At 36.0% G+C, this 13,052-nt stretch overlaps 1 protein-coding gene across 1 annotated transcript in view; it reads left to right on the forward strand.

Moving 5' to 3' along the window:
* Positions 1-13,052, forward strand: part of CNTN4 (contactin 4) — a 999,482-nt gene that overhangs the window by 797,391 nt on the left and 189,039 nt on the right. Inside the window, 1 exon segment of the mRNA XM_021070955.1 lies at positions 5,499-5,696. Within this exon segment, the coding sequence (XP_020926614.1) occupies positions 5,499-5,696 (198 nt within the window).

The following is a 13,052-nucleotide window of genomic DNA, read 5'->3' on the forward strand; positions in this document are numbered from 1 at the left end:
GCTGGTGGCCCAAATATATGGGAAAGGAACTAATTAAGAGTGATGTTTCATAGTTAATTTCTTATAGACTTGAATGCTGCAAGTTAGAAAGCCGTCACTGGATCATTCTGCCTTAATGGGTTTCACATTCTAACTAGTCTCAGTACTTTTCAGTTGAGCATCAGGAAACTCACAATCTACTAAATATTGTATTCCAAGTATCTGTTTACTCAGTTGATACAAATTGCCAGTGGGACAGGAACTGTCTGTCACTTCCAGAGCAATTAGTGTGTGAAAACTTATCAAAAGAAATCTGTCAAGTTTGAATAAGTATAAATATTGCATGGAAGTCTCTAAGGAAATCAAACTGAGTGGGATACATATTTGCAGCACAAGAGAATTTATTTTGTTTTATTTACCTGGCTTTATTTTTTCAGGCTATGAATAGCATTTCACGTAACCCAATGAATTAATGTTTTGCTCTGATAAAAATAGCCTTTGGTTCTTAAGGGAAAACTACATTACCTGGTGAGTAATAAAACAATACGAACTTTTACTTTCATACTTTAAGAGCTTTACTGCTTCTAGGAGGGAGCACTGGAATTGGAAGTATAGCTAGGAGGACTAAGATATAGTATATATATACTATAGTATATATATATATATTTTTTTTGATTCTCCAGTCTTACCTTTTCTAGGCCTAAGAATTGTCATTTTTTTGGTTTGGTTATTGTTGTAGTTTTTAGTGGTATTTATGCTATGGTTAAAGTCATGAAAACCCTACAGCCCTATATGCTAGAATTGAAAAGGTATACCAAACACTAGCTGTCATTCTGTTGAAGTAATGGAATTTTAGGGAGTTTTAAGATTTTTAAAATTTAATATTTTTACCTTTTTAATGCTCTTTTTTCTCTTACTCCCTCATGGCCTGCCTCTAGCAAGTATCAATCTGTTCTTTGTATCAAAAAGCTTGGTTTGCTGGTGTTTTTTTACACTCCGCAAATAAGTGAGATCATATATTTGTCTTTCTTTGTCTTACTTCTTTCATTTAGCTTAATGCCTTCAGCATCTATCCATGTTGTCCCAAATGGCAAGACTTAATTCTTTTTATGACTGAATAATATTCTATTGTGTGTGCTTGTCTATACCCAGTGTATATTTATATTAATATATTTATATATGATTTATTTATTTATGTTTATTCATCCACTGATAGACAGGTTAGTTCTATATCTTGGCTACTGTAAATAATGCTTCTATTAACATGAGGTTGCAGATATTTTTTCAAGTTCGTGTTTTAGTTTCTTCAGGTAAATCCCAGAAGTAAAATTGTTGGGTTATATGAAAGTTCTACTTTTAATTTGTTAAAGAATCACCGTACTATTTTCCAGAGTGGCTTCACTGATTTACATCCCCACAAAGAGTGTACGAGAGTTCCCTTTTCTCCCTGACCTTACCAATGCTTGTTATTTGTCCTTTTGGTAATAGCCATTCCAATAGGTATGAGATAATATTTCATTATGGTTTTGATTTTTAATCTTTCTAATTATGAATGATGTTGAGCAACTTCATATGTGCCCGTTGGCCATCTGTAAGTCTTCTTTGAAAAAGTTTCTATTTTCATATTCTGCCTAATTTTTAATCATATTGGGTTTTTTGTTAGTGAGTTGTATGAGTTATTTTTATAGTTTGGATATTGACACTTTATCATTTTTCAAATATTCCATTCAGTAGATTGTCTTTTACTTTTTTGATGGCTTCATTCACTGTGCAGTTTTTCAGTTCAATGTAGTCCCACTTGCTTATTTTTGCTGTTGCTTTTGGTGTCAGATTCAAAAAGTCACCTTTAAGACCCATGCCAAGGTGCTTATTACCTATTTTTTCTTCTAGAGTTTTAATGGCTTCAGGTCTTATATACAAATCTTTAATCCATTTTGAGTTAACTTTTGTATATGGTGCAAGATAGTTGTCCACTTTCATCCTTTGGCACGTTAACTATCCAGTTTTCCCAACATCTTTTACTGAATTCTTGTCCGTTTTCTATAGTATATCCTTGGCTCTTTGTGGTAAGTTAACTAACCATATGTCTGTAGGTTTATATCTGGACTCTATATTCTGTTTCATTGATCCATATGGTTTGATGCCAATACCATACTGTTTTAATTATTATAGTGCTATAGTATAGTTTGAGATTAATGAGTGTGATGCTCTCAGCTTTGTTCCTGTTTCATAACTTTAAAATGAAGAATTAACACAAGTGATCTGTTGGGTAATTTTTAGTCTTACTATGTATTTTTCCTGCTTTATTGTCTGCATTATCATTACATTATATTCCTCATGGTCCTTCCTTATTGCTGTGGACAAATAAAAGTACAGTATTCCAGGTAGTGTTACATGCTGTGAAAAATAAATTAATATCATTTTTATAGATTTTTCCTCCCTTCAAGGGGTTCAGCTTTTAGCTCATCATGATCTCCTCAGTGCACCAGCCAAGATTCTTTGGCTATACATTGCTCTTTATGGATCAATAGGACTTTACAAAGGTTGCATGTTGATATGATCCTTGGTTACCATCCTAAACACGATCCATTTTAGACTCCTCTTTGGAACTATGGTTTTCCCTTTACCTACAGCATTCAAAATGGTAACAGTATTATATTATCATTTGGGAAACATTAAAAGCTTTAATTCAACAGTTTGTCGTTTTTTATTGTTGAATGTTACTTAGGACTTTCCCCAAAACTGAAGTAATCCAGTTAATAATCTTTATATTATATGTACTCTTTCCTGAATTGAAATCATTGCATTTGGTTCAGTTTCCCAGCCTAGGTATTGTGACCTATTAATAGATGTTTTACGAAAACAGTATATTGGTGAAAGGGATGGAATGCAGTTCTACATCAAATAAGTTTGCATGGCTTAAATATTATAACGAATTTGTTCAAAATCTCTTACAAGTCTTGAAAGGAGAAATTTTAAAATCTGTTAAATGTTATTTAATCCAGTGCTTCTCAAGGTCATTTGGTCACATAACCTTTTTAAATCTGGGATAGGTAGGGGGCAGAGAACTTCTATTATCAGGGAGCCAATATTCAAAGGACCAGAGTGGAGCAAATCCTGCAGAATGTGTTTATGGTTGTTTGCATTTCCTACTAAAGCACTAAGTAACAAGAGCAGTGAAGACAAAACAACTAATTTATTTTTAAACCAATCAAACAGCGTATCAATTGAGTTTCCTTCTTATTTTTACCTTAAAAATGATAACTTCTTATAATTCAGATATGTTTATGACTTCAAGCACTTTCACATACCTTGATCCTCGCTACATACCTGTATCACATTTATTATTATCCCCATTTGATTAAGAAGTTGAAAGTGAGAATGGTTAAGTGGCTTTCTTTATGGATTACAGGTTTGAATTTTGGTCTTCTGGTCTTTTTTTTTCAAAGAGGTTATCTTTTTCTCCTGATATCCATGGTCCATATAACTTCCTAGTCACTAAACTAACCTTCTACAGAATTCAGAAAGCCTTGTAGCGCTAACCATTAGCAATAGCTTTGAAAAATGTCTTCATGAAAAAAATATATATATATCTACCGTTTTATATATTGGATTGTAACTTTCCTTGGAGCAGTGTGGGTTGATTAATATTTTGCTGGTAAATTACTTTCTAACTTCTACCTTGTGACTTTGGACATGTTGATTTATTCTTAAAACTGTCTTTTAGCTAATTAGAGATAGGCATTATTCCCCCCATTGTTCATCTGAGGAAACTGAGACATCCAGAGATGACTTGGTTTGCCTCAAATGCACATAGCAAATTGAGAGAGGCATCCATTGTGCTCTACTCTTTGTTAAATCTCCTGTTTTTATGGGAAAATTGCCACATCACATGGTACTTCTTCATGACCTATTACAGGGGTCTTTCCTCTCCCAGATTTTAGTTTCGTGAGGAAGTAACTAGCTTTCTGGGAAGCACTTGCTTATTTACACGGAGTATCCTCTTGACAGCAGCATGGGGTTACTTATAATTACATGCACATGCGTAAATAAAATGATTAGCTATTCTCATATAAACATAATTATATCTCTCTAAAATAATGCATGCGGAAATGTTACAATCCAGTGATAAAGGGAAAGCAGTCTGCATGACCCTTCCTTTGTATGTAAACAGTGGCTTATTATGGCAGAATATGTTTCTTGTTGCACAGTTACTGAGGTCAATTACAATCGGGGACTCATTGAAGTATTAAACAACAGAATGTCTTTTTCAGTAATTAGTATTCTCTATATAAAGATGAAGTAACCTTTCTGCCATTTTCCAAGGACACTCCATGCATTTAGAATCTAGCAAGTGCAACATACAAGAGCATGGCCAACTATTTCTGAAACCAGAGGCTCCCTTGGCATCTAATTGCTTCCTCTCCCCGACAAAAATAAATTTTGAAAATAAAACAGGGTATGCTGGCTAATCAGTGCCAGTGGCTAGTATATCACTTCTCCGGCTTTGAACAAATCTGGAGATCACACTTTAAAGCGAGGAATCGTAGACTGCCTGGAGCTAACGAAGTCTGATTTCTTGGAGCACAATAGTTCGCTGCAGCACATCATTTAAACCCGCCATCATTTAGGTTTCTTTTCTGAAATTGGAAGCATGGGGGTGAGCAAGAATGTGTAATTCACAAAACATTCATCTGATTCTTAAGAAAAATTAGAACTTCCAGAGGCACATTTTCAGGTATGACTGCCTATTACACCCATCCCACTGGCATTCTGCTTTTATTCACTCCCATTATTATTACCTAATAATTTTTTCAGCTAATTTTTAAAAAAATACAGATTTGCAGGATTAGCCAACCAGTAAATAATTATATGCATAGTGAGTATTTGCTATAGTATCAAATCACTATCTCATTAAAATAATGTTAACATCACAAGTGAGAAGAAAGAATTTGCATCAATAGTAAGAGGCATTGGGAGAAGACTGGATTGAAACTCAGGAATTATTCTGTCTCTAACTAGGATCCAGTTTAGATCAGCTACTTTGTTCCTCTGTGCCAAATTTTCTCAGTTAATGGAAAACTATAACAAGTATTGGAAAGCACAGAGTACCATGCAAGTATGTGGCACTATGATGCACGAAAGACACTACCTCAATAATTTCCAGGTTGTATCAAGATTCTAGATGCTCTGTGGTCTGGAATTTGAGCATGAATTCTGTACGGATGCACATGCTTAGCAAAGTATAAATGCTTATCCCCTTGATTTAAAGGGATCGGACTTCCCTTAGTGATCACTGTACCTTCTAGTTCTATGGAAATAAAGTCTTATTGGCTGACGGTAGGAAGACTGGTAAAATGCTTTAGGGGGCTGTAATTATTTCCTATTGATATTTAGAAAGCTGAAAAAGGATCACTTGGCAACAGTATGAATTTTTAACTTGATCATTTCTTTCATGAATACAGTAGCATTCCGGTGTCAAAGGACATATTTGTAACGATGATTCCTTTTGCTTTCAGAGCTGAACTATGCCTGGATTTTCAATGAATACCCTTCCTATCAGGATAATCGCCGCTTCGTTTCACAAGAGACTGGGAATCTGTATATTGCCAAAGTAGAAAAATCAGATGTTGGAAATTACACCTGTGTGGTGACGAATACGGTGACAAACCAAAAGGTCCTAGGGCCACCCACACCACTAATACTGAGAAATGACGGTGAGTTTTCTAAGGAATTTTCCTAATTCTGCTTTTTGTGATAATAGGTTGAGTTTGGAACTGTTTTTCTTATTGGCACACAAAGCTTGACTCTAAATTAAATGTAAGAGGTTTAATGCTTTCTACATTCGGTACCTATATTTTCTACACTTGTGTAAGAAATAAACCCATGAATCCATTTTGGAACCCTAATTAGAAACCTAGTTGCTAATCTCAACAGGAATGGAATGTGGATTTAGGTGAATATAAATAACAAAGGAATCTATTTCTTGTTTCTTTCCACTTAAATTGCGTACGCAGGCAAAATGAAGTAGAAGGCTGAACAATTAGCTCATTAATTAGTTTCATATAATTTAGTATTCAGTGTCTAGAAAGAAGGCTTAAATTATACAAATAACTTGCAGATTTATGATACTGGAGACATAGTTCTAACCACAGAGAAATGCAGGAATATCAAAGCTTATTTGAGATAGAAGTTTTAATTTTCTGTAGTCTTGTGAGAGTACTTCAAGAAAATATGTGAATTTCACCCTTATTACTTAGATGGGTGGCATGACAGTGTATGATAATTCATTGTGTGATTTTCAAGACCATCTCACCAGTTTATATGCCAAATTCTAATAGCACCGTGCCTTTCTTCCACCATGAGTCTTTATATGTTTTCTGATCCCCTTTCTTGAAATGCTCTTTCTTCTTGTAGACCCTTGACTAACTTACACTGGTCCTTCTAGGATCTTCAAATATATCAGTTTCTCTAGGAAATAATCTCTGTCTGACCTTCTCCCTGCAACTATCCTCTATCCAGTGCCTTCTCAAACCAGCTCTGCAAAGAAAGTCTGAGCATACTTACAACATAGACCAAACTGTGGAATTTTTGAGCAGATAATTAGATTTCAATCATTCATTCATTTATTTGTGCATTTAACATATTTTTATTTAGTAGTTGCTATGTAATAGTCACTACTCTGGGTGCCAGTGAAGAGAAACAATAAGGTCCTTATCTCATGGCACCTACATTATGCAAAGGATACAGGTCAGCATAAACAAAGGTAAACAGAACCCCAAATCCAGTTATTTTAGATAATAATAAATAAACCTGTGTGATAAACAGAGGATCCATGCGGTAGAATCTCAACTTTGGACAGGGTTGTTAAGGAAAGCCTTTCTTCAGAGGTGACAGGAGCTGAAACCTGAATGATAAGACAACTGTCTTGTGAAGATCAAAGGGAGGAGTGTTTCAGGCTGATTGAACTTCACATGCCATGCAAAGACCCTGAGGCCTATAAAAAATTCACTTGTCACATTCAGGGAACAAAGGGAATGTGAGCCTTATTGGAGCATAGTGACCATAATAAAGGGTGGTTTGAGTTGAGGTTAGAGTCTGAATTTTATTTCCAGTGTAGTGAGAAGCCATTAGAGTTTTTTTATGTAAGAGAGCTGTTTTTTGTTTTTTTGTTTTTAAGTGGAGTTGATTTACAATGTTTCTTCAATTTCTGTTGTAGAGCAAAATGACCCAATCACATACAGTTCCTTATGCTGTACAGTCTGGCCCCATTGCCCATCCATTCCAAATGTAACAGTTTACATCCAAAAACCCCCAACTCCCCATCCATCCCACTCCCTCCTCCCTCCCCCCTGGGAAACCAAAGTCTGCGTTCCTTGGCCGTTATCTGTTTCTATTTTGTGGAATACGTTCATTTGTTTCATATATTAGATTACAGATATAAGTGATATCATATGGTTTTTGTCTTTTTCCTTCTGGCTTACTTCACTTAGTGTGAGAATATCTAATTCCATCCATGTTGCTGCAAAGGGCATTAGTTTGTCTTTTTTATGGCTGAGTAGTATTCCATTGTATATATGTACCACATCTTCTTAATCAGTTCAACTGTCAATGGACATTTAGGTAGTTTCTATGTCTTGGCTATTGTGAATAGTGCTGCAGTGAACGTAGGGGTGAATGTATCATTTTCATTGAAAGTTTTATCTGGATATACGCCCAGGAGTGGGAGTGCTGGATCTTTGCTAGTTCTATATTTAGTTTGCTGATGTTCCTCCATACTGTTTTCCATAGTGGTTATACCAATTTGCATTCCCACCAACAGTATAGGAGGGCTCCCTTTTCTCCACACCCATTCGTTACTTATAAGCTTACTAATGATGGCTGGTATGAGGTAGTACCTCATTATAGTTTTGATTTGCATTTCTCTAATAATTAGTGATGTTGAGCATTTTTTTTTTCATGTGCCTGTTGGCCATCTGTAAGTCTTTCTTGGAAAAATGTCTATTTAGTTCTGTTTTTTGAAATATTGCTTAGCTATTATGTAGAAAAATAGGCTTTTAAAAAAGTGACGGTTGAAACTTGAAGTCCAGGTAAAAACAGTGGCAGTAATTCAGTTTGGAAATGATAGCAGCTTGAACTATCATGTAGTGAGGAAGAGGAGAGAAGTGAGGGTAGTGAGGGAGAGGAGAGAAGGGGGTGGATTCAGGATCTTATCTGTAGGTAGAGCTGCCAGAACTTGCTGATGCATTGGATGTAGGAGGTGGTGGAAGATCAAGGATGACACATAGATTTCTGTCACAGCAGCCGGGTGGCTGGAATACCATTTACTGATTTGGTTTTACTGGACAGATTTGCAAGGGAAAAAAATCCAGTATATTCTTCTAATCATTATTTAGAAAGCCAAAAGCATGACTCATGCCTTGACAACAGAAAGAATTGTTTGTTTTACACTTCTTGGTCCATCTTTCTATTGTAATATTCATCTGGTATAGTCGTATTTGCTTGTCAACCTGCCTTCCCCCACCTCACTGAAGCTGCCCTTTGTGATGCACAGACCACAGTTTTCATCTGGCTTTGTGCAGGGGCCCAGGACAGTGCTTGCCACATGGCAAATGTTAAATGAATGTGTTGCATTAAGCTGAATTACATTAAATAAACCTGAAAAATCTCATTAGTGTAAAAAGAAAGGTAGGTCAGGGATCAATTCTGTCAGAAGCTATGATTGCTATTTCTCCAGACCCAAGAATAAAGAAGCTTTTTAAAAGATATGTGTTCCTATGGCATTTTGTATGGAATTATTCAAAAATACAGCCCCTTTGGCCTCCTCTCATCAGTTTAGAGAGTAAGGCCAGGGATCAATTCTGTCAGAAGCTATCATTGCTATTTCTCCTGACCTAAGGATAAAGAGGTTTTTAAAGATATGTGTTCCAATGGCATTTTGTATGGAATCATTGAAAAATACAGCCCTTCTGGCCTCTGCCCATAATACACTTATGCCAAAATTTCTGTTTAGTAGGAACACATATAATCGAATATTGACTTTGATGCCCTAAGACACAGCCCGGGAGAAACATTGCACAGAGTTGCTGCTTCAGAGAGGAGGAACAAAAATTCAGGAACATTGGAAGTCCAGAGTCATCCTCTGCACCTCAAGTTGGCCACCACTCTGCCTTTTGCTTGGCTTTTAGATTTATCTTGACTTGCCTAGTATATCTTCATAGAAATGACAAATGTTTTTTATTAGACTATTTTATCACAAAATTAGCAGACTAAGGATCTCATTCTTCAGCAATTAATGTCCATTCATTTGTAATTTCCATGAGCGCTGTATGGTGAATATTTATAATATGTCTTTCCCATTTAGGCTGGAGTACATAAAATGGGTACTTGAACTGTATTACTAAGCACAAAATAGATTATTTAATTAGCTCTTGTCTGGAGGTAAGAGAAAGGGGGAAATATAAATCAAGAGGAGATTGCAAAATAATAAGATGACATTCTTCTCGTTAAAGTGTACGCTATGAGAGTAAAGATCAGTGAAATTATCATTCCGTACGATCTGGTATTTAGTGACTGTATATTCGACTGATAAGTACAAGGTGACTATAGAATTTGTACAATCATCTTGATAATTGAAGCTCACTCAAACTTACATATCCTCCTTCTGCCTCCAAAATGTGAATAAATCAAGGCCGTGGGGCATATGGCCTGAACTGGGCTAATTGCCATGGCTGATCACTTCCTTTACTAGGTGCAGATGTGGCTTAAAGAACTGGAGGTCCTTGATACTCAGGTTCTTTTTTTGGAGTTTTTAACTAAGCACTTCAAGACTGTGATCATTTCCAGCCTCAAAGGTTATAGTGAGTCATAAAAAGTGAACAGTGGACAACTCTGATCAATTCCACTTTCCTATTGGGAATCAAGGGTGACGTGTCCCATGTTAATTCCACTGACCCTCATTACCTCTTTCCCCTCATACACTATGGTTCTGCAAGGCTTTCGCACTTGCTGTTCCTTTTTCCCCAGCTCTTCGCATGGCTTCCCCGCTTCCCATATCTCAGATCGTGACTGAAATGTAGGACAGGCTGGTGTGGAGGTAAGCCAGGTTTCCTGGCTGGAATCTATCCCCCACTCTTTTAGTTCTATGACCTTGGACCTCAGCTGAATTTCACTGTGCTATGTGCTTATCAGTCAAAAGAGGATAACAGCACCTACCTCAGAGGCTTACTCCATCTGTGAAACTGTATGTAACTTTGAACAGTGACAAAACAGAAATACACTGTCAATACCTCCCTGCCTAAGATATGCTTGAGAAATTATATTTAAAAAAAGAGATGACAAGATAGATGAATAGTATTATTCTTACTTTGTATTTTGTAAAATTTATGTGGATAAGACAGAGGAAGCCGTAGTACTATTTCCCAAAATGCTAAGAGTGTCAACCTTTAAAGCGGTTAACTTTTAGTGATAAAATATTCAAGCCTTAATTTTTTTCTTTCTGCTTCTCTGTATTTTCTCATTTTCCTGAAATGATTAGAGTTTATTATTTTAAGTTTTAGAAAAATGTTTGGTAAAAGAGATATCCACAGATTATTGCACCTAGAAGGCACTTAGCGATGACCTGCTCTTACATCTTTATTCTTTGAGAAAGAAGGGAACTTAGAACCAGGGAAGTAAGTCAGGATGACAGTGGGGTCACATTCTTAGTCCCCAGTCACCATGATACTTAATCGAGGTTTGGAAAAGCATTTTTTGGCCTGTAGATTCATGTATTTACCTTATGATTTTGAACATTTTATCGTGGGACTTTTCTGAAATAACTGTATGTTATTTGTAGTGCCCACCTTCAGAAAGTACTGTAAAACTGAGAGTTGGACAAATGTGAGAGAATTTTATTTTATTTTTCTTTTTTTTTAGGGCCGCAGATGGAAGTTCACAAACTAGGTGTCAAATTGGAGCTGCAGCTGCCAGCCAATGCCACAGCCACAGCAGTGTTGGATCTGAGCCGCATCTGTGATCTATGCTGCAGCTCGTGGTAGCACCAGATCCTTAACCCACTGAGTGAGGCCAGGGATCAAACCTGCATCCTCATGGATACTAGTTAGGTTCTTAACCCACTGAGCCACAATGGGAACTCAAGAATTGTATATCAGAGTTTATAATTACTTATCTAGGTATTTTAAAATCTGCTTTGAAATGATCGTATAACTCTTTATGTGGGAAAGTGTTTAGATACCATGAAAGAAAAAAGATTTATTTGAGGAAAATATATCATAATTATTTTTACCACAACTACTAAAGTATTCCATGGATCAATATTAGCCCAATTGCTGGTTATTAATGGTGATGAACTTGCTTATTATGTGCTTCCTACACAGGTCTCAAATAATTGTACCTAAATTTCCATAAACAAAGGTAATGGACCACCCAAGCAACATAACTGTAAGAGGAATCACAGACTTAGATAATAATTATAATGGCTATTTTTTTTGTCTTTAGTCATTACTCCTGACTTACTCTAAAATGGCTAAAGGTGAAAAGAATTAGCAGAGATTAGGACACTCTTGAGAAAATGAGATCATGTCTGTGAGGTTGTTTATGTACTATATAAACACAGGTACGTAATTGAGCATGAAAAATTGTATAGCCTTTCCCTTTTTTCTGTGTTTTCCTTGATACTGGCTGGGGATTGCTCTGGCAGTTCCTTATTTTGCTCATTAGAACCAAGTCAATTATTGAGCAGTTTTACAGGCAGTGTCAGTCTGATGGGTCTTTACTTTGCACATTGCTTGTTCAATAATTTTGAATATTACCCCTAATTAGAACTCTAAATAGAAGAGCTACTACGGAACAGGAAACAAAGGATTTATCCTGTCTTGGAATTTCAAACCCTCTCTCCCTCTGCCTTCCTGACCTCTCTCTCCCTCCCTCCCTCTCTCTCTTCCTCCTCCCCGCTTTCTCCTTCCTCCCTCCATCCCTCTCTCTCTTCCTCTCTTTCTCTTTCATTCCTCCTTCCCCATATTTATATACATTTATAAGCATCTGTATGTGTATAATGTGTGTGTATAAATACACATGTTTATATAGACTAGATATATTGTCTTTGAAAGTTAAAATGTAAACTACTTTTTGGAATGTTTATTATACTGCATTATAAATTTAAACTACTAAAATTTTATGTTCTCAAATATAACAAAAATAACTGACCATATTTTTCAGAGTCCTAACCCATTTCCTCAAGTCTCCTAATTTTATTTAGCTATGAAAAGTTCATCATCAAAGCACTTAATCTTCTCACCTTAAATCAAGTTTTAACCTACCAGACAAGAGACCAACTGATAACCCTAGTAGCATCCTTGAGCTTCAAAGCTATCTAAGGTGGAATAGAAATAGAAGTGCTGAACATAAGAACAAGAATGTCTATGATCTATGCCAACTAGCTTTGTCTTGTTTGCTGTGACATTACCTAGAATGTAGGAAAATGAAGGCAGAATGAAAAATCATGAAGAAAAAAAGGCATAGGATTCTGGGGTGTAGTCCTAGAATCTATCAGTAACTCTTCTGAGGTAAGTCATACCGTTTCCTTAGTTTTCTTAGCTATAAAAAATTAGTTATTTGTAATGAGTTGTATCTGAGGGTCCTTCTAGTTGTGCAGTCATAATTCTTTACCTTAATTTACTCCAATCTCAATATTCATACAGGCCACATAATATCAAACACAACTCAACATGCAGATGCTGTTCATTGAAATAGATTTCTTCCAGGTGCTAAAAGCTAATTCTAGCATAAAATTAGGTGTTTTCACTCTTTCAGGCCATCACTGGCCATTTTGTGAGCCTTTACTTCTGTGGCCATTAGACCTCCTAGTGACTCAGAAGACTATATTCCCCTCAACATTCCAAAATTAAGACCAAAGACTAAAAAATGGAAAAGAAAAAAACTAGAATATTCTGTATTATTGATTCAGTATAATGTATTCTCCATTATGATGCAACCATCTGTTCATAGTAAGTTTTCCTATTATTGCCCCAAACTAGTTTAGATCCTCAGGTAAGCATTAACAACCATGATGC

The sequence above is a fragment of the Sus scrofa genome, chromosome 13 (genome assembly GCF_000003025.6).
Source record: "Sus scrofa isolate TJ Tabasco breed Duroc chromosome 13, Sscrofa11.1, whole genome shotgun sequence".
Classification (NCBI taxonomy): Eukaryota; Metazoa; Chordata; class Mammalia; order Artiodactyla; family Suidae; genus Sus; species Sus scrofa.